The sequence below is a fragment of the Amblyomma maculatum genome, chromosome 8 (assembly GCF_055883805.1).
Source record: "Amblyomma maculatum isolate TAMU_Amacu chromosome 8, ASM5588380v1, whole genome shotgun sequence".
Classification (NCBI taxonomy): Eukaryota; Metazoa; Arthropoda; class Arachnida; order Ixodida; family Ixodidae; genus Amblyomma; species Amblyomma maculatum.
This window is the reverse complement of record NC_139351.1, coordinates 80,991,618-81,014,059: the sequence shown is the minus strand read 5'-3', so window position 1 is coordinate 81,014,059 and position 22,442 is coordinate 80,991,618. Positions and strand designations below refer to the sequence as shown.

Sequence of the window (22,442 nt, the reverse complement as noted above, 5' to 3'; positions counted from 1 at the left end):
TATAAGCGTTCAGAAGGGAATGGAGTGTGAATTGCAAACGTTCTTGCCAGGAGTTTAGGCGTTCTGTTGGCACCATTCATTGTTCAGGTTGTCTGAAAGGGTAATTTGTGGTTTTCTCTTGCAAGTTTGCCAATCGTCGAATATGTTTTGTACCATTTTTTATTTCTGTTTTGTAAGAAATGCTCAACCGGTATCGATATAATTCATAGATTTGGACCACACCGGCTGCAAGAAAGAGACCTTTGCTGGGTAACCCATAGCTAACATTGAAGGCGTAGCGAAGGACCCTTTTCTGCAACATGTGTATTTTGTGAAGACAAGAATGTGTTGCAGTTCCCCATACAATATGACAATAATTTACGTTAGAATAAAAAAGTGCGTTATAAAGAGTTAATTTGAGTGACGTTGGAAGAATGTGCCGTCTGCAACCAATCATGCCCACTACTCTAGCCAGTTTGACAACGTAATTTACATGGTGTTCCCATGACATGGTTGAAGAAAATATAACTCCAAGGCATTTAAAATGATTAACTATTTCAATAGGTCAAGAATTATATAGAATATAACTGTGAGTAGAAACCGGCTTGTTTTTCGGGCGAAATATTACGGCTTTTGTCTTCTTTTCATTCACGCACATATCATTAGATTTCGACCATTTTTCCAGTGTGACCATTGTTGTATTGCAAGACACTATTAGATCCTGAATGTTTTTCCCAGCAAAAAAAATACTCGTGTCGTCAGCGTATATGATGAATTTGGCATTTTTGTTAATGTTAACAATGTCATTAAGGAATATATTGAAAAAAAATGGGCCTAATACGCTGCCTTGAGGGACGGCAGAAAATATAGGTTTTACCTCTGATAGTAGATTATTTAAGCTAACTGCTTGTTTTCTTTGCGAAAGATATGATTTTATTAATATTGCAGCCTGGCCTCGGATACCATAGTACCATAACTTCTTTAGGAGTAATTCATGATTCACCAAGTCAAATGCCTTTGAAAAATCTACAAATATACCTATTACAAAAGCTCTGTTATCAAACTGGGACAGAATATATTCTTTTTGATGTAGAAGTGCTAGTTCAGTTGATTTATTTTTGCGAAAACCGAACTGACACGGAGTGAGAAAATTACATTGGCCAATAAATTTAGTGAACCTGGAGTGCATAACTTTTTCTAGTGCTTTAGAAAAAACAGGAAGTATGGATACAGGTCTATAATTACCTAAGTCATTTTGGTTGCCCTTTTTAAATAGAACGGTTACTTTGGCGGTCTGCATTTTTTCTGGAAAGGAAGATGTAGTTAAGCAGAGGTTGAATATGTGTGTAACTGCGGGGGCTACAATATCAGCAACATATTTTACTGGTCTTATCTGAAGGTCATCAATGTCTCGGCATCTGCTATTCTTTTGGCTTAATAATACTGACACAACTTCCTCTCATGTAACAGGTTCTAGAAACATTGTTTTATCGTTACGACAGTTTATGTACTCACATGCATCTGGATGCGATCCATAGGTTGGTATTTGCGTAAAAAAATCATTAAAAGCATTAGCCAACTCAATTCCAGTTAAATCATTGTCATTAATCTTCAACCTTTGTACGCTGGCATGGGATTGGTTCCGTCGCAATAAAGAGTTTAGACGGGACCAAAGTAGGTCATGACGACCCCTTTTAATGTCCAAAAATGCAGAGCAATAGTCCTTTTGAGCGGATTGTATTTTCTTTGTTAATTTATTTCGGAACTGCTTGAACGCCTTCAGATTATCAGCCGTGCATGTCGTCAGAAACGTTCTATATAACTTATCTTTCATTTTTATTTCTTGGCGCAAGGCAGGAGTGATCCAAGGTTTACGACTCTTATGGGACCGCCTTATTGGGAAAGTGAAATTGGTAGATTTGTTTGAATATATCAAGGAATTGGTTGTAAGCATCATTTGCATTATCCAGCTCAAAAATCTGCGTCCAGTCAACTTTGTTAAGGGCATTTCTGAAATCCTCCAGTGCAACTTCTGTTATACACTGGTAAGTGAAAGCTTCCGGTTGCTTTGAAGTTCGCGCTGGCACCTCCATACAGAAATATACAGGCAGATGGTCGCTGACGGGGCACGCTAATACACCCGCCTTAAGTTTCGGGTGGCATAAATTGGTGATGAACAAGTCTAAGGTGGATTGACTTTCAATAGTTATTCTCTTTGGAATTTCAATTACATTGCTGAAACCGTTTGAAGCCAACATAGTGCTAAATTCTCTAGTATGATAATTATCACTGCACATGTCAATGTTAAAGTCCCCTCCAGCAATAAGCAGGTATCCTCCGTCTGCTATAAACGATAAAAAGTGATCATAAATTTCAAGAAAACGGCTATATCCCCATTGGGTGGGTGATAACAAACGGAATAGATAATTTTCTCCACAGACAGTGATATGACCTCGTAGTGCGGCGTGATCATAGTGTATGAATAAAGCATTTCACCATTTTCGTTCATATCCAGTAGAACTGCCACTCCCCCACCACGGCCAACAGGTCTATTCAGGTAATACGTTTTATAGTTAGTCATTCTGAAAACATTATCTTCACTGGTGCTCCACGTTTCACTTAACATTATCGCAGTGAACTTGAATTCACTGAAAAATTCTTCTAGGGATTGTGTTTTATTCTTCACTGATCGTGCGTTGATGTGTACAGCTTTTAGCGATGCGGGCGAAAAACAGGAAATAATACGGTTTAAGTCAGCAGGAAGATGATATTGGCTTTGCATCTTTATTTCTCTTTACTTTATTTTCTTTTATCGATTCGGCGAGCACAGCACTCATTTCAACTGTTCTAGGTCGTCTTCTCTTTTGATATGAATGGCATTCATCCCTGCACATTTGCGGACAAGAACTTTTCCATTTACATGCCATACATAAAGATAACCACTGCCTTTTGCCCAGTCCTTCACCCGTCGAAGCAGTTCTCTGTTGTACCGAGTAAGGTTTTCCTTGATGACGATAGGCGGATCATTCTCTTTTACTTTGTTCTTGGCTGAAAGCCAAGTGTCTCTTGTCGCTTGTCAGGTAAAACGAGCGATAATACCTGGCTTCTTATCTTTCCGAGCAGGCAATCTGTGTATCGTTTGAATATCTGTTGCTGTTAGAAGCGGTACTTCAAGCTCGGCGGGCAAGACTGTTTAATACAGAAAGCAGATTTTCATCTGGTTGAATCGGGATACCGTGTATTTCTAGGTTAAGTTTTCTGCTGCGGTGTTCGAGGTCATTAACATCTTGCTGCAGTTGTGCTTGCACTACCTGCGTCATATCGTCTTTCTCTTCTAATTCAGCTACTATTTTTTTCAGAGCCTTGATTTTATTCTCTTGACGAGAAACCTGTCTTTTGAAGTCATCAAATTTCTTGGACATGTGTTGAACAGATTGTTCAATTTGATCCACTTTTTTTGTTAGTTCTGGCAAACTTTCCAGTTTTTCTAGGATAGCGGCAAGAGTCTTCTGAATATCAGATTCAGAATCAGAGCCATTGTCCTCTTTGCCGGTTACAGGAGCATTTCCTGCTCGGCATTTACAACAGCGCCACATCTTTTTCGAATCAGGGTGCTTAGCTTGAAATGATTTCTCTTTTACCCCAGCACACTGGCCAAAATGGTATGCACAGTTACATTCCGTACAGATCACACGCGGGACACTTTCATGAATAGTTGATGCACAAGAACGTGTGCTGGACATTTTTTTTTTTTCTACAAGGTCTGGCCGTTCAACGCAACACAAAGCATACCGTTACGATGAGTAAGTTTCAACTAAGGTGGCAGCAGTGACAGGAATAAACTGCATACAAGTTTTGCGTAATATTGCACTCTGCGAAGACAGCAGTAGCGTTTTAGCGATGCAGTCGTGTTGCTACCGCTGCTGCCAAGTGACCGCTGCTCCGATGTTCGCTCTTTTATCTGGTAGATGGTCTAGTGTACGTCTGCACAGCTTTTGCTAATAAAGCGCTAAGTGTCCGATAACGCAGTTGGATGACGGTGGCCTCAGGTTGGGTGCAAGTTCACAGCAGCGGGGACCGTTCGCAGTAGTATGCGGATTCACATCAGCAGGGGTGGTGTTCCTTGGACCCAGTCACAGGTGCATCCAGAGATCTGCGAAGACAGCAGTAGCGTTTTAGCGATGCAGTCATGTTGCTGCCGCTGTCGACCATAAACCCTGACTGCTCATTGGAGGGTCAAATTCTAAAGTTAAAGTGCAGCTACTTCGGTCATCTGATGAGAAGAGAGGAGTCGCTGGAGAAAGATTTGATGTTGGGAAAGGTTGAGGGTCACCGGAGAAGGGGTAGGCAGCGAACGCGGTGGTTAGATGGCATCCTCGAGGCGCTGCAGATGAAGTTATGTGATGTTAGGAAGATAGAGACCGGAAAGCATAGCGTGATATGGTCCATAGGGTCATGAAGAGTCGGACACGACTGAACTGAACTGAACTGAACTATTTGACAGACGCTGTGTTTTTGTACTGCAGGTGTCACAAAAGCGGTTGATTTGTGCGCAGCGCCTGGAAGCTGGAGCCAAGTCCTCTCAAGAAAGCTTCGGTGAGTTTCGGGCACGATTGGAAGAACGGCACATGTCGCCTGTTTTGCATTGATTTTGAATTGCCTGCAGTGCGTTCGCGCAGCTCTTATCTGTAGGCCAACACGAACAAGAAAATGGTTAGTGCGTTCGATTACTATGCCGAAGCCAGAATGCGGGATTGAATCCCGGCCGCGGCGGCCGCTTTTCGATGGAGGCAAAAAACAAGGCGCCCATGTACAGTTGTGTGTGCTGTCAGTGCGCTTTAAGGAAACCTAGGTGGCCAAAATTTCAGGAGCCATCTAGTGCGGCGTCTATCATAGCCTGAGTCACTTTGGGGCGTTAAACCTCGCAAACCAAATTAAATGCGCAGCTCGATGCTGGGGCCGAACAATTCACGTGGCCTTGGCGTTCCGCTCTGTGCGGCGTCTCGTTAGCTCGAGAAGTTCACTTGGCCTGGGCCATCGCCTCCTCTAGAAAGATGCCTGCGGCATCGCTCGCTTACCCATTGGAGCCAGTGTGCCTTCAGTTGCGTGCGGTCATCAAGAGATGGCGCTAGATACGCCTCTATCTTTATAAAGGGGGTTGGGGTGCGGTGTCGAAGCGGGAACGGCTGTCCGGAAAGCGCAGCATGCGCAAGTGCGTGTTGCAGCCGGGCGCCATAAGGATCGCTAGATACCACAAGTGGAAAGGAGAAAAAGGGAAAGGTAAGGGCAGCAGGTTTTCGGCGCATACAGCAGGCATCTTTCTAGAGGAGGCGATGTCTGGGCTCGAAGACGGCGTTGGTCGAGCAGCTCACACGGCCTTGGCGTCGCCTTTAATTATATTACCTGCGAGCGCGGCGCTTTCTGATAGGCCATACGATACGCGAAAAAGAGTGCGACGAGGCTGCGAAGGCAGCCGGCTTTCGAACCGTCGCTTGGTGAGCAACCCCCATGCCAACGAAGGCGACAGCTATGGCAGCTGTAGTGACAGTGGAGTGCATAGTGGCTTTGATAACTGGGTCGCTTCGCGGCTTTGGAAACGCTACCATAACCTACTTTGTTCTTTCTCTGCAGCTTGCATGGTAGCCAAAGCAAAAGAAATATTTGCTCTACGGCAGCAGTGCAGCTAAAGTTGTGATGACCAAGTCGGCATGCTTGAGGAGGCAAAGGCGGATTATGGATTCAAGGGGAAAGGTGCACTCATGTAGTAAACACAATCTCATGTAGTAAACACAAGTTCTTTGATCTTGTTGTGGGCAACCAAGCTATAGCATACGTGCCACATCGGATATCGCACCGACAGTGGGAGCTCAGCGGCAGTGGAAATGAGCACCCGTACCACCTTGACTCGCATATTGTCATGATACGTTTGCTCGTAGTCCGCTCGCTAGCAGCAAGCGGATAGTTTGCTTTATTTCAGTTTTGAACTATGTAGCAGCTGACGCAAAATAGGGCAGTGGTGCAGCAGCAGCACTGAGGACTGAAATGGGGCGCAGACAACTCTGGGGAGGAGCTTTGTGACAAATTGGAAACAGCTGCTGAGAGTCTGATTGGCTAATCACGCATGCACTTCTGGGTGATGAGCAAAATTTTGTGTTTCAGAAGGTCTAAGCTGCGAGGCAAGCGACACGTGCGACGCATGCTCCGTGCGACACATGCTGATGTTGTGTTTGCATGAATTTTTGTGTACCTGGAGCACAGCTTTTATTTACTGTCGTTCAGGTATGGTGGACAGGACAAAGGAGGTGGAGATTCACTGCTTTGCCACTTGTAATCCCCACTTTCTGTTTGGAAACCGGAACTGCTCCATGAGACACTTCTACGGGCATATTCCGAACCGTTAGATGTTCATATTGGTTGAGTCAGAGCTGGGACAGGGCTGAGGAGGGTGGAGGTTTAAACGAACACCACTCTTTACTAATGCGTAGCGCATGTGCACTAGGTGCATGCGAGATCAACCCTTTTGCTCAGGAAAGGAGTGTACACAATAAAGAGAAAATAGGTCTCTTTGATTTGTCTGCATTGTATGAACTACTACTTCTTGTGGTGAACTTCACCATTTGTTTTAGCAGTGCAGCATGGAACCTTCTGCATGATGTCATTCAAGAAAGTATGAGCATCATGTAGGTCCAGTGCACAAAAAGTTTGGGAAGATCGTGCGCCTCCTCAGGTGTCAATGCTGAGATGGTACAGCTGCCGCCGCTACAGAAGTAGGTGATGGCTGGCATTGTAATAAACAACCAAGAGAGCAAAGTTATTCTACTTATCAATGAGATGGGGGCCCAAGTTCAGCAAGGAAGCAGCTATCTATTATTCGCCCTTCATCCAGCGCTTGGGCCTCACCACTCCATCTGGTGCCCAAGAAAGAACCGGGTGACTGGCGTCCGTGCGGCGACTATTGTTCTCTCAACGCTCACACGTTCCACGACAGCTATCCCCTTCCAGACATCCAAGACGTCACTAGACATCTGGAAAGCTGCAAGATCTTTAGTAAAGTGGACCTTGTCAAGGCGTACCATCCTTGTTGAGCCGGCTTATCTGCAGACCTGCTTGCCGCCGTGGCACCCCCATCTCTGCCCCGTCGGCGCATACATTTCGCCGTTCCATCTAGGCGGGGGGCCCTATAGCGCCCGCCGACGCTATAAAGCGGAGGTGCTGAGATCAGCGTTACCAGCCGTGTTAAAGGAAAATAAAGATGTACAGTGCAAGCTCGGCACAGGCTGTTCAGAATGAGAAGCCTGCCACTCTGGTCATCTTGCTCTGGTGCTCCGCGGTGACCCTGCAAATTTGCAACAGTGTCATATTCAAGGTGCCTGCTCCACTGTGCCATGTAATGCGCATTAATTTGTTTCGTTGCTCTAAATAGTAATGACCTTGCAGCTGGCAATGACTGGTTTTCCTCCCAGCAAGCTTCGAAATGAAATACAGTGAAACCTCGTTATAACGAACAGTTAAAAAATCGGAAAATAGTTCACTGTTTCTATAATTCGTAATATAAAATTTCGTAGAAAATACATGCAAGAGCTGCAAAATTCAATCAGAGAAGGCACAGCGACTCTGAGGTTGCTTACTTGGGTCACGTCTATTTATTTACATGCAAAGAACTGTGTTATCGCGGCCTGCTTTTTTGTGTTGATCGCGTTCCGTATCACGCCTTGTGCCACAGTTTGCAAACACTCAACAAGGGCAAACCCACTGCCCTCAATAGCACTGCAGTGGCGACGCAGTATATCCACTGTAGCAAGCGCTTCTTGTGAAGTCGGAATGTTCTCATCGTCTGCAGAGTCAGCCTGAGCTTCGTCTGCGGGATGTTCATAAACTTCCGCTGCGATTCCGGCGTACGTCAGTACAGCCCGTGGTCGCTGCGATGTCGTCACCGCCTACGAAGTCTTCTACAGACACAGACGTTGCAAGCACGTCACCAACAAAACGTGAAATATCGTTCCAGGCCTCATCGAGCTCGCGGTGCTCTGTTTCTGCTTTGGCGGGATCGTTCCCATCGTCACTTGATGCACGGGCCTCTGCTGGACCGAAACCGGCGTGCCGAAAGCAGTTGGCAATAGTTCTGCCTTTTACGCTGTCCCATGTCGCTTTAATGCTCCCAGCAATTCGATCTTCAAGTCTTGTCTCATATGAAGCTTCACGAGATGAGTGTCATCAGTCTCCTCTTGTAAATTGCTCTGAAGACCCTGATTTTATCTTGAGCTTGGTCTTTAACGTCAGTACTGCTCTTTTTTTCAAGTTCATTGCCATCACTGCACTACGCACACCCGCGCACCAGACTCGACACGACGGCCAACGCAGCCTCCACCAAACGCTGTGACAGCCACGCCGCGCCGCCGCCGCTAACACTAAAACTCAAAAGACGCAAAAAGGCAAAAGCAACATTCGATTGCGCCACTGCTGAAGTGGCGCTGTCAGCGATTGGGATGCGAACGATTTCTTTGGCTTTTAACTCTCAATGCCGACGTGGCATCTGTGGCGCTGTCAGCGCCTGCGAGGTAGCCCTGAATGATTGCTGTGCCGCACAACACACTTGTAGTGCAACGAAGCCTGCCTCCTGCTATTAAAGTGAGGTAGTGCTTGGCGTTGCAAAGTTCGTTATATCCTTTTTATGCCGAACCGTGTTCGCTATGGGAAGTTAAAAATACATGTGTTTGAAAAAAATATTTTGGAAGAGTTCAATATATTAGTTCAATATATATTCAATAATTCGTTATATCGAGGTTTGACTGTGCCATCCATGACGTGATGCAGTTACGCTTGCAGTTCGAATCCGTTGTGGGTGTGGCAGTCACTGCACTGCATCATCAGCAGTGTTCTCTTCGCTGAGCTTCCTGCTGGTCTATGCGCGCAGTTTATTTTGCGCGAAAAAAGAAAAAAAGAACTGCTGGAATTTCTCCTGATGCAAGGCTTTAGAAAATCGGTTATGTGGCGTTTCAAAAAATGATAGCGGCATTGCCTTGTTCATGTCTTCAAACTCCTTATTGGCACTAACACATGGACTGCTTTAATTAAAAAGTTAGTTTTAGTTAATTAGCTTGCAGTATATATATATGCGTTCGCCAGGCCCGAGAGGTGGTTCCTACAACCTTTCTTTTTGTTGCTATTTTGAAGTCCTTGTTTTAGCAATTTTTAAGCATTTACTGATATAGCCGGTATAACTTCCTCTTGCTGCATTTTCGGTGCGCCATGATGTGACGTATGGGTCATCTGTACCTAACATCATTGAGCTATCGCATCCAGGGTCCTTACAGTGCATAGGGACTCTGTGGTCTTTCTTTTTTAACTTCTTTTGTTCTTTACATTTAATGAAATAGTGTTAATGGCCCCATTCACCAGAAACTTTGGTATTGGCGTCAGCGAAAAATCATCAGCATGGCGCTGGAAGGTTGTGTAGCTGGCAGCTCACATGGCCTACCACTGATTGGATGCAGGGCTGCCTGGCATTACATTTTAGCGCTCTCCAACTCTGTACTTCTTCCCTTTGATATGGGAGGGTGATATCAGAATAAGCATTCCAGGACCCTTGCATTCTGAGTCGGACATGTTAGCCCAAGGCCATGCAGGCATATTCATACGGCTGGTTAGAGTGGGGCCTTATATGAGTGTTGATAGCCTGCGCTATCGCGTCATCCCTTTGAAGGCGAAGCTTAAGTGTTCCCTATAATTTTTTTTCTTGTGCTTATTGCATCCTAGGGGTAATGCTGAGAATCCAGACGAAGTGAAAATTGTGGCTGTGGACCTTCAGGCCATGGCACCGTTGCCAGGGGTCATCCAGCTTCAGGGAGACATCACTGAGGTGAGGAGGGAGGAGTGGGCATTTCGGTATGGCTCGGTAACCACTGAAAGCTGGGATCTCATCTGTAGTTTGCGTTCTGGCTTTGCATTTATTTTTATGCACAACGCCAAACTGACACCAGATATGAGCAATGCATACGTCCATGAATTCCATTTTTGTCGCAAAGGGAGCTGGTAGCACAGGCGTATAGGTGTTGTCTTCATCCTGGACCACCTTGGCAAGGATTGCGATGTGAAATGCGCAGCTTTGCTCAATAATGCGATGAATCAGGTGCACAGGTGATTTGCTGAGAGAGCAGGATCCATGGCAGTAGTAGTATGGAACATGCTTCAGAGACCAAACTCCTTTTGCCCTTTGCCTAGCAAAAATATGCCTCTGGTAGGCTTTAGCTGGTTTCGTAACAACATAGCTTTACATAAATGACATTTTTTCCTTTGTCCGTGTCATTTATGTGGCGCTGAATAAGTTATGAAGCCATGCTTCACCAATTAGCCCAGCAATGTGTTTTGTTAAGTAGGCGTTAGCCTCACACAGAAAAGACTTTCTGGTCTCTTTAATAACACTTGCAAGTGGTTAAAAGGCCAATGCTTGCTGTACATTTTGTTTTTTTGGCTGGGACTGTAAGTACATTTGGCTTGGTTTGTGAGCTGAGATTGCTTTCTTTTATGCTAAGTTCACGCTTTCTCTCGAAAGGGCAGCCACATAGCTTCCTTGCTGCCATTACAAGCTAAGCAGTCCAAGTGAGTGCTTAGAAAGAATGTGAATAACATCAGTTGAAGGAGAATGAGAGAAAGCGGTGGTTGAGAATATACATTACTTTTTGCCTTGACCTCAGCATCTTGGGCTCCTCGTAGCACAGACAGGGTCACATCACTGCAACTTCATTATTTGGTTTAATCGCATTGCTTGGTCACGTTTGACCTTGCTACCAGTACGTGAACAGTGACAAGCCGTCTTCACATATTCTGCACACGATTGGACCTGAGAGGGGGGATAATGCGTAAGCCTTTGATGAGATTAGGGACAAAGGTGAGGCTCTCTCTGGTATCTGCATTGGCAGCTCAAGTGAGGCAGGTCGGGGGTCAAGCTAATACACACCTCACTTTCAGCTCTTGGACGGGAACTAATGGGGCCATTTTTGTTTTTTTCGTTCCTTAATGTTTGTAATCACAAATGAATTAAGGGTTCACCCTGCGTGTCTCGAGGGACACTTATCCTCCATATCCTCGTTACGACTGACTCTATTGCCCGCTGTAGGGTCAAGTAGCAAGTGCTTTCTATTTCCTTCATCCGCTTATAGATGACGTTTGCTGCTCGGCAGATCCTGCCCACATGCTTACCGACAAAGCGGAGGTAGCATTTAAGAGGGTGCCTTTGCACCCTACTGCACTTCGGAGGACTGGAGGGCTGTAAATGCTGACTGTTCTATTAATTATCCAAAAATTCCCAAATCTATACATTTGAGGGGTGAACCAGTGTAGTTTTGACTGAACCTGTGTAGTCATTCCAGCCTCTTACCTGACCTTCATTTTGTGGCCAGGTTTCTACAGCTCAGAAGATCATCAGCCACTTTGAGGGCGAAAAGGCAGACTTGGTCGTGTGTGATGGTGCACCGGACGGTGAGTGAACTCAAACCGATTTCTAGTAGCTAGGGGGGTGGGGGGGGGATGAAACAGACATTTTAGCTTTGTGAATGTTTTTAAGCTGAGTGAAAATTTAAGATATTGCAATTGTTAGTCCTCATCTGAACCCAGTGTCGGTGTGGCTGCTTAGTGTAAACCGAATGTATTACAAGTTTATGCTACACACTTTATGCTGTGTGTACTGTGACAAGTGTCGCAGGCTGTATTGTTTCATGGCTTCCATGTGGATTGCGGCTTGGCATGTAAGACCCATTGACGGCACAGAAAAGGTAGTCACATGTGGAGCTTAACGTCAGTCACTCTAGACATCAGCCGGAGTTAGTGTCATTGCTTGTTTACTCGATACAGGAGATAAAAAAATTCGTATCGTTTGGGGCCAACTTACTTCAACTTGCGAGTGTTAAGTAGCAAGCGGGTGTTCAGCTACATGGAAATCTTCTTTTTCATTATAGTTTGCAGTGGATCCAATCTTATGGATTGCTTGGTTCATACTGAGGCCAAACTGGATGTGATTCATTGTTAATTATTGAGGGCTATAGTGCCTCGATAATGTTTTCAGCATACTTAACAGAACTGCTGTGTCTACAGTGAGAAATGAGTTCGAAAAATTGCTCAAGCATTTACATCTCACTATAACTGCCTGCTTGGACTTCTTGGCAGTTTTTTTTTTTTAATGGCATTTGTTGAAATTTTGTAAGTTATTGTGCAATATTAGCTCGTGTTAAGGAACGTCAAGGGGCCAGAATTAATATGGAGCTCTTTGTTACCGTGTCCCTCATAGCTCGAATCGCTTTGAAGCATTAAATCGCAATAACAAAAACAGAATTCTTGTCTTAGTACAGGTTTTAGGAGTGAATGTAAATCTGCTTTTGTGCTGGCATTTTCCGCCTTGCGTACATGTCTCCCAATTATCATTTGCCATAGCTCAAACCCAATCTGAAGCTGACAAGAGGGGATAAAGAGGCATAGATGGAGAAGCCAGTGTTTTCAGTATGGCTTCCTTGTTCGGCAGTACCTCTCATGGGGTTCTCTGCAGTTTTCATGTTTCGTTAGTCTCCGTGGCTGAGAAGGTTTATTGTCGATCGTAACATAGCCTTTATCCCAGCCCATGTCTCATATCTCAAGTACTGTGTTGAAGCACACAGCATTGTATTAATCGCATCCTCTTTCTGGTTGCAGTTACGGGCCTGCACGACATCGACGAGTACATTCAGGCCGAGCTGCTCCTGTCGGTGAGATTTCACACATGTATCTCTCTCCCTCGCACATTTGAGCTACATTATGCACTCAGCTATGGATGGCACTCTAATGAACCGCTGAGCAACCTGTTTTGGACCACATTCCTCCCTTTCCGCAGGCTCTAAACATCACCACTCATGTTCTGAAGAACGGCGGCACTTACATAGCAAAGGTGAGTGATTCATTGTTATGGCAAAGGTCCTACTAAGATTTTTGTTTATTCTGCAAGCTATGTTAACATAGTATGCCGAGTTTGCATTATAGCCGTTGCAAAGTAGTTCGTGGACCTGCTTACGTTGTTTTGCATTTGTTCGGTGAGTTACGCTGGGATAGCATATTTAGTTACTTTGGGATAACATAATTAGTTACATTGGCATAGCATAATTAGTTTGCATAATAGCTAATAGAAGGTAGGGTGCAGAATAGGTCCTTCTTGAGAGCACCTGCTTTTTTCACAATTGGCCAGTGGAAGTTGGCTCTCGGCTTGCACGTTATATGTCGACATTGTTGGTGTGGTGATTCTGGGCTCTTGGAAAGCAACAGGTGTGTTCATTGCATGTGGGGTGTCTTGTGGAATTGTGCACGACTCTGACGCTGTCCTTGTTGTTTCTTTTTTTTTTTTCCTTCGTTCAGATTTTTCGAGGAAAGGATGTGACTCTGCTGTATGCTCAGTTGAAGCTCTTCTTTGAGCATGTGACTGTTGCAAAGCCTCGAAGCAGTCGTAATTCCAGCATAGGTATGTTTCTGTCATTCTGTATGTCACATGAAAATTTTGTAGCAAACTTTTCGGATGAGGACGGAGGAAAAAACGAAGTGCTAGCGTAGGTTTGCGCTAAATGGTTTTTGTGTCATATACCAACAAGCCCAAACTCTCAACTTTACCGCACATCATAGTTACGGCTGATGTTGCATCTCCCTTCATTTGACATGGCAGTGACTTTTCTAAGAGGGGTTCTTGCTTTTTGTTCAGCAAACATCTATACATTATGTAATGTCTCCTGGTTAGGCACAGGTTGAAGGGTGTTGAGATTTTATGGTTTGTAAGATAAAAGCACTTGCTTTGCAAACTCATTTTGATACTCAGAGATGCTATATAAGATCAGTTAAAATTACGAGCTTTTATCCTAATTTCAGTTTTAACTACAGTTGAATCCCGCTATAACGAAATTCACGGTGCACGAAAAAAAATTCGTTCTCGCGGAACTTCGTTATCGCAAAAATTTGACGTGAAACGCAGAAAGAATTGCCCAAGCAGCAGCAAAGGCGTTTAATGCCAAAAATCTGTAAGCTTGGTTTGCTTACGCTTCACGGCGAGCAACGCCGTCACGCGATTTTCGCACTCGGTCAGCAAACCCATTGCAACATCGTCGTCTCGGACAGCAACGAAATTCCTGATGACATCAAAAGCGTCCATCACCTGTACGGCGGTTGCCGCAGCCGGCGGTTCCTGTACGTCGTCGTCTTCTTCATCGGAAGAGTCCTTATCATTCCGGGCAGCTTTTGTGATCTGCTCATCACTCACATCTTCGTGAACAACAACACAAGCGTCAGCGCCGATGTATTCGTCGAGCTCGAGATTAGGCGGCACGGTTCCTATTTCTCCCAGCGTTTTCCAGGCGGCCGCGATCCCCGGAGCCGGTGACGCCTCTTCGTCGTCGTCTGTAACGCCTGGTGTTAGGCCAGCAGAGTGTACGGGTCGACCTTCGGCAAATCCGGCGTGCCTGAAACAGTTCACAATTACTGAGCGCCCCAGTGTGCTCCAGGCAGCAGACATAATCTGCAGTGCCACGTACAAGTCCACCTTCGTGTCTCGGCCGGTTTCAGTGTTAAAAAGCAGCCGCTGAATTAACCTCCCGCGGTAAGCGCGCTTCAGGCTAAGAATCACGCCCTTATCGAGAGGCTGTAAGACAGACGTGCAATTGGGAGGGAAAAACCTCAGCTCCGTGTTAGTGAGCTTGACTTCGTCGGAGTGATGCGCTGAACAATTGTCCAAAAGCAAGCAAACTTTACGGCCCTGCCGCTTCATGTCGCGGTCGAATGCCATCATCCACTCGGTGAAAATAGCGCGGGTCATCCATGACTTGTTGTTCGCCTTGTACTGCACAGGTAGGCTACGAGTTCCCTTAAAACAGCGCGGCTTGGCACTTTTGCCTATGACTAACGGCGGACGCTTGTCCGAGCCATCCATGTTTGTGCAAAGCAGCACTGTGATGCGTTTTTTGCTGTGTTTGCCGCCGTGACAGCGCTGCCCCTTGAAGTCGAGCGTCCTAGCCGGCAACATCTCGTAGAATAGCCCGGTCTCGTCGGCGTTGTAAATGTCTGCAGGCGCGAAGTTGCTTAAAATTCCGGCCATGTTACTCGCCTTCCAAGCAGCTGCTCCATCCACGTCTGCTGACATTGACTCGCCGCACAACACTTTTCCAACGATGTTATGGCGGGCCTTGAAACGGTTTAGCCAGCCAGTGCTGGCTTTAAAATCATCAATGCCAAGTAGGCATGCATAGTTCAAGGCTTTCTGCTGGACGATGCTTCCGGACAGGGGGACGTTGCTGGCTCGTGCTTCCACAAACCACGCATGCACTGCTTTGTCCAACTCTTCATGGAGGGGCCGCGTCACCTTTTTGTGCTTCGAGGATGTGCCTGAAGCAAGTGCCATTCTCACGCTGTCCTTATTGCCTAGAATCGTTGACAGCGAACTTGCAGGAATTCCGAAGTCTTCAGCAATTGCCGCTTTCTTCCTTCCGCTTTCTGCTTGGGCGATTATTTGTGCTTTTTGCTCAAGGGAAAGAGTTTTGCGTTTTTTCACTTGCGTTGCCATCGTGTCCTGCGGATGAAAACTCGTCGTTGTCGAAGAGAAAGGCAGCGAGTGAACAACGCGACCACGACACAAAGCCAAAATGGCGGAACTGCAATCACGTGATTTCATGCTTAATGTGGCTTTGGATTTGACTTGGACTTCTCGCCAATAAAACTAGTTTCGGTTTCGATTTTGAACGCGAAAATTTCGTTGAAGCGGAAACGCTCTGCAAAAATGGTTCGTTGTGCAGAGAAATTTAGGCCATTAATTCTTATAGGATACTCGCGGGGAATAAAAAATTATTCGTTGTCGCGGAAATTTCGTTGTGGCGGTATTCGTTGTGGCGGGATTCAACTGTAGTTTTCTCACGGTGGGGTTACCTGTAGAATTAAAGCAAGTAGCATCTCTAAGCAATAGTCACCAGATGGATGAGTGTTTTGTTTTGCATACATTGGTTTGTTTCCTACAAAGGTTGCTTCCAGATTTTGAGGCACTGAAATCATGCTGGTGGCATCATATGACCCCGTTTCATGCAGCAGTGATTTGGATTGGCTTCATATGTGTCATGCAGTTGAGTCTGGATGTGTCGAGCCGGGATACTTTGAATTATTGAACAGTGTATTGAGCACACACACCCATATCGATGCTCTTGGATAATGTTTCGTCCGCAGGGGCTGGTCAGTTGCATGGCCTTGGGCAGCCATGTATGTGCTTTGAGGGTGGTTGAGCATTTTTCGTGCCACTTCATCGCCATGCCGTGAAGCTTGCCTAACAGACTAGTCCAGCAGCACTTCCCTGACATGCTTCGATGTTGAAGGTGTCATGGAAATGCAGTGACCTTAATTTTAATTTGCGAGTATTGTATTTGTAATACTTTCAACGGGGAGTGACATTGCATGATAGATTGTGGCTCGTTTAAAAAAAAAAAAAACGGGTATGGCCTCGATGCGTAGCAGCCTGAGCTTACAGCTAGTAATGGTACTCTGCAAAAAGCTTGTCAGTCGCATATCGCAACTTGTTCTTTTTTTTTTCAGTTACGGGGTAGCATATCATTATTTGGTGTGCACCAAATTATACATGTTCAGAATAATGTTCACTTATGCAAAGGTATCTGTGTGCATAAATTTGTTGCTCCAGTTCTGTAAATATGCTTATTCATAACTGAATTCCAGTATGTGCCAGCTTGTCATTCTTTTTTGTGGGTCATTTTATGCATACAAGTTAACTATTCTTTCCTTGTGCCGTTCACAGCAGTATTATTTTGAATGAGGTCTGCACAGCGAAATGAGTGAATTTTTATTAAACAGAATGCTGGAGCCTCTGGTTGGCCCATGCACAAGCGTGGCATTATGTTGTAACATTTGGCTGAAGGAAATGAATCGGGGGCAAATTCTTGCTCATAGAATCTGATTTGGGCCTTCAGATAAGTGCAGCAGGGAGACCATTTCATTGTGTTTATGTAACAGAAGCGCTGAACGCCGCTTTCATTGAGAGATATTTGATAAATATTGCCTATGGTCTCCTTGCCTTTGCAGAGTCCTTCGTTGTCTGCCGTCACTATTCCCCACCCGAAGGCTACAAGCCATTCATGTTTTCAGGCTCCATGGAGGACTGTAAGTGGACCTTTTAATCAGCCCTGTGCATGTGTTTTTCTTCATTTAGTCTCTTTCCCGCCTTAGTCCAAGCATGCCGTTTGACCAAAGCATGTTTTTGAATAAATGACTGGTTTTTTTAGCCTTGAGATTATCGTTGAGGTTATGAGGTTGGTGGCCTTGAGGCTTTTCGCAAACTGAGGAGTGTTGTTCTGTAGACAGCGTCCTTAAAGGGACACTAAAGAGAGAAAGGAAGTGGGTTTGCATCGATAGAATGCCAGTTCCTGATTACAAAAAGACCACTCTTACTGAAAACAGAGCTGTTATAAGGTAGTAAAGAAGAATAACAGAAATACAGGTATCGCCTCCACAGCCAAACGGCCGAGGCTCGCAACTACAAATCACGTGACGCGCTAGGGATCCCGGAGGCTGACAAATGCGAATTACGTTGCATGTTTGAATGGGGTAGTACGTTTTTTCTCAAACATGATAACACGCTTTTATCATACATAAACGACGGCGAAAAGACAACGTAAACGTTGCAAGGCAAATACAAAAATATACTTGGAGGCGCCACAGGCGCCCACTTCAGTTTTGGTTATGTTTCGGCTCAGGCATTTCGTGCGCACTCGGATAGTTTGTTTGAACCTGCAGCGCCTGAATTACGAGCTCGGAGCAGCAGATGCGCCTTGATGGTTCCAATTTGAGCATTCGGAGGTACGAGCGAGCGAAATCCGCTACCGCCGACACACTCCTTCATTCACACTTCTGCGCCAACAAATCGCCGCCGTTGCCGCTTCGACTGCGACCTGACCGCTTGACTGCAGCTACAGTAGAATCTCGATGATACGATTACGGCTGGTACGAATTTCGGGATGATACGAATTTTAAGAATGCTTTGAACGGACTACATTGTATAGAATACGTTAAGATTAGGGGTGATACGAAGAGTTTCCGAACCTGCCGCGGTTGATACGAACGTGCAAACCAGTCGTGCATGCGAGCGGGCCGGCGCGGCTGGCCTCAAGATTGTAACATAACCGACGCGGCCGCCGCCAACTCCCTCCCCCCCCCCCCCCTTCCCCCCGCCGCGAATGATAGGAACGAACGTTGTACAAACGCACAAAGCCACCGAGCAGCTCAGCGCAAGAGCTCGCAGGGGGAGAGGGTACCCACTGCGGCCGCTGCCTCTCCTCTCCAACGCCTCTCACCCCACTAGCCACCCTACTCTCCCCTCCCTTTCGTAGCAAACCGACGAGCACTAGACAAGGACGGCCAAGGCGAAGCACGTGCCGAGTCGTGTACGTCACTCATTCGCTGGCAGCTCATTGGTCTATCGAAAAGTTGTCTCGCCGGCTGTTCCCAGGAGGACTGTGACGCTGGCTGCCGCTACAGTTGTTCTCCGGTTCTCCGTTCGCCGCTTCTTTCTGTCGTTCGCTGTGACGTGAACTGCCCAAACGTTAGAAAGACGCAAGCGTTCGCTGCTGCCGAAATGTCGCGGAAGCGTAATGCCCTAAGCCCTTTCTTTTAAGAAAAAGCTTGAAGTGCTGAAGAGGGTCGACGAAAAGAAGAAGAGTGTCGACTTAGCAAAAGAGCTAGGGTTGGCACCGTCAACACTCTGCACCATTGTTGGGTAGCGAGATGTCATCTTGAAGAATGTGCAGCACTTCGGTGCGAACGTGAAGCAGGCTAAAACAGCGACCCATGTCAAGCTTGAAGAGGTTCTGCTGACTTGGTTCCGCGAAGTGACAGCGGCCGGCGTCAACGTGGACAGCAAGGTGCTACGTGAAAAAGCCGACACCGTCGCGCTTTCGCTTGGAATTGAAAATTTCCAAGCGTCTGGGGGATGGCTGCACCGGTTTAAGGAGCGGCACGGACTTGTCTGCCGGGTCGTCTCAGGTGAAGGCAAGAAAGTGGATCAGTCAGCTGTAGATGAGTGGCTGAACACGCTGCCGGCGCTGATTTCGGAGTACGCGCCACGTGACATATTTAATGCCGACGAGGCGGGCCTCTTTTTCAACCTTCAACTAGAAAGAAGTTTGTGCGTAAAAGGCCAGGCATGCCAGGGCGGCCAGAAAAGCAAGGAGAGAGTAACAGTACTCTTTTGCTGCAACTCTGATGGATCAGAGAAACTCCAGCTTACCGTCATCGGTAAGTCGAAGAAACCGAGGTGTTTCCGATCGGCGGAGCGTTTGCCTGTCTTTTACAAAGGCAACCGAAAGACGTGGATGACTGGAGATTTTTTCCGCGAGTTCTTGACAAGCCTTGATCGGAAAATGGCGTCAAGAAACCGGAAAAGTTTGCTTTTCGTGGACCAGTGCTCTGCCCACCCAAAGGAAATGACATTCAATAAAGTGAAAGTCAGGTTCCTGCCGGCGAACACTACCAGCCATCTTCAGCCACTGGACGCTGGGATAATTAGAAATGTGAAACATCATTTCAAAGGACTTCTAGTGCAGCGTCTGCTGGCAAAAATTGACCGTAAAGAAGCAAACTTGCGGATCAGTCTCTTAGATGCTTTGCACTTTCTAGCCATGTCGTGGAATAGTGTAACTTAAGACACAATCTCGAACTGTTTTAGAAAGTGCGGATTTGCCATCGGACTTGCTGCGGCTTCGGCAGGAGATTGTCAAGAGCCAGACGAAGACCTCACGATTGATGGCTGGGACAATCTGGAAACTGAAGCTTCGGTTCGGGACTTCGTTACCGCGGACGACAATGTCGCGACCTGTGGGCTGAGGTCTATTGAAGACTTGGTCAATGAAGCGAATGATTGCGAAAGTGAGCCTGACAGCGATGGTGACGCTGATGACGAGTGTGATCAGCCACCGTCAAAGGCAGATACTCTTCACGCTTTGGACGTTCTGCGCCGCACCGTAAGTGCCAGCAGCGTGAGCGACGAAACCGCGGCACGGTTTTATGCCTTTCAGGCGGAGCTTGTCCGCGACATCAACAGCAAAAAAGTGCAGACAAGCATTACGGACTTTTTCGGCCGCAAGTAGTTCGCCATAATAAACTTTGGTTCATTTTCAATTCATTCCCATGTGGATGTTGACTTGTTTTGAATCATACGAATTCGGGATGATACGAATATTTTGCGTGCTCCCTTGCAATTCGTATCATCGAGATTCTACTGTACGTGCGCCACGAAAAGCATACATATGCTAAGTACCGAAGGAAAAACGCATTATCATTCAATTGTTCACTAAATCATGGCACATCTGACCAACATATACTGCGTCAACAAGACCTTCAACGTGCTATTTGCAGGCGTCGTAAACAAAAGGGGCATACTTGCCGCTCAAACCAAGGAGAGCGTCGATTATTGCGCTCGTCGCCCGGCGAAAAAAAGGGCCTCGGGTAAAAAGTGAAAACTAAAAATAACGAAGCACCAGAAATACATTACAAAAGGTTAAAAAAAAAATCGATTTGTAAAAGAAAAAAAAAAAAGCACCAGAACCGGTAAGACTCGAACTCGCTACTGCTTGCTCCGTAACGTTCGGCGCTAGCCGCTCGGCTACGCCACGCCACAAGAACCTCAGATATATTTCTAGTTCTTATGTCACGGCCCCATTTACAATAAAGTGTTTCTGCTGCCGGTCTACAAATTACAACTTCTTGATCATCGGCGCATGCTACCTGCTCTCACGTCTTGCAACTAATGTTCTGGATGCCTATGCGCACTATATTGTGCACTGGATCCATTTTAACATGTGGAATTTCACAGCGCTGGCAAATGTAGTGGCGCCGGCACTTCGGTCATGTTCTGCTACCGTGGACGTAATTTTCACTGAACACGGAGCTGTAGCACAAACCTTGAAGGAAAAAAGTGCGACGAAGCTTCCAAACTGACAAGCGCAGCAGCGAGGACACTATTTTGCTAGTAACTAAATCTTATTTGTAGTAAGCATGTCAGGAAGCGTTGCAATGACTGAGGGCTCGGTTTGTTTGTACACAGTGCAAGAAGGAGCGCAAAAGCTTGAGAAACATGTAAAGTATTGTGCATTACAAGCGCTCTATGTTTTTTTTTTCTTCCTTTATGGGCCCATCGCTCGGTAAATTACTCTCTTCATCGTTTTATTTATTTTGGCTGAGGCCGTCATTGCGAGTACGCTGTTGCCAAGTTGGCCCTTGAGGGATGCGACACCGCGGGCCGCGCCGGCTCGCTAGCTATCACGGAGTCTCCGCTTACGTCATAGTGTGCGTCACTCAACTCCAACTACGTAGTTGGAGGCCACAGTTTGAATTCGACCGGCGGGAACAAGAAAAAACCTCAACTTCTTATCGCAATATCTCAGCAATTATTCGATTTTTTGCTGCCGGATATGCGGCGACAGTGTCACCAAATGTAGTTTATTAGATTTTCATACCATCTTTGGCTGTCTTTAGTGTCTCTTTAACAAGTGTTCTCTGTTAGCTACTTTCATTGTTTAAAGGGACGTGCTCAAGAACGAAATATATTTGGTAATATTAGAGCCAGTGGCTGAAAATTTTACATTTTGGTCAGTTTTTACTAGCTGTTATCAAATCTTTCGTTATTTCCTGCCTATCTAGTTTGGTTCAGTCTTTGCAAGTCATGCGTTTGAAATATAACGGTATTTTTGTGCACCCATTTGACGTCAGCAAAAATATCACAAAGGCAGTAAGCAATATGTCATTTCCTTCATTTTGATGGACTGTACTCAATGAAAAAAATACTGTAATTTTTTGGAAGGTTTAAAAAATATATTACCCTAAGTTACTCTTTATTACTGAAACTACAATGATTTTGCAAATTTATATCTGATTCACAGCAAAAATTGGGATCAAAAATAGCATAGCTGTATTTTGCAAATACTAAAGAACAGCTATACAAAATTTCATAGTGATACAGCATTGACAGATGGAGTGATGTACTGTGCAAACACTTAAAAATAATAAAGAAAAGTGTTTAAAAATTTCAGCGAAACATTTAATGAGGGAATATGATGCTTTTTTAAGCAAACTTGGGAAAGTGCAGCTTAACAGGAGTAACACATACCCTTAGCATTCTCTTACAGCATATGAAAGTCCCTCGTGCTGCCTCTGAAGAGTGTCCTCGGTGCGAGCTTTATTCTACGGGGGGGGGGGGGGGGTACTTGGCCTGAGTTGTTTTTTTTTTAGCAGATGTCCTTGAGACTCTGCAGACCGTCATGCACATTGCTCATTAAAATCAGTTCCCGAAGCCTTTGTGTCCTTGATTGAACCGCATCGCGGCAACCTGACAACGTGCGGTACAGCAGCTTTGGGCCAATGACTGACAGTTTCAAGATTGGCAGGGCAGCTTTTGGGGACAGAAAAAATCTTGTTTCTAA

At 45.7% G+C, this 22,442-nt stretch overlaps 1 protein-coding gene across 4 annotated transcripts in view; it reads left to right on the top strand.

The window, feature by feature from the left end:
• LOC146181587 (tRNA (cytidine(32)/guanosine(34)-2'-O)-methyltransferase-like) overlaps positions 1–22,442 on the top strand; it is a 308,502-nt gene that overhangs the window by 2,625 nt on the left and 283,435 nt on the right. For 3 of the 4 annotated variants that reach the window (XM_084576608.1, XM_084576606.1, XM_084576604.1), the window contains exons 2-8: positions 4,506–4,575; positions 9,736–9,838; positions 11,379–11,457; positions 12,661–12,713; positions 12,839–12,892; positions 13,354–13,456; positions 17,053–17,130. In XM_084576608.1, the coding sequence (XP_084432734.1) occupies positions 4,506–4,575; positions 9,736–9,838; positions 11,379–11,457; positions 12,661–12,713; positions 12,839–12,892; positions 13,354–13,456; positions 17,053–17,130 (540 nt within the window). The remainder of the gene's footprint in view (positions 1–4,505; positions 4,576–9,735; positions 9,839–11,378; positions 11,458–12,660; positions 12,714–12,838; positions 12,893–13,353; positions 13,457–17,052; positions 17,131–22,442) is intronic. The other variant, XM_084576607.1, reaches the window with a different exon arrangement.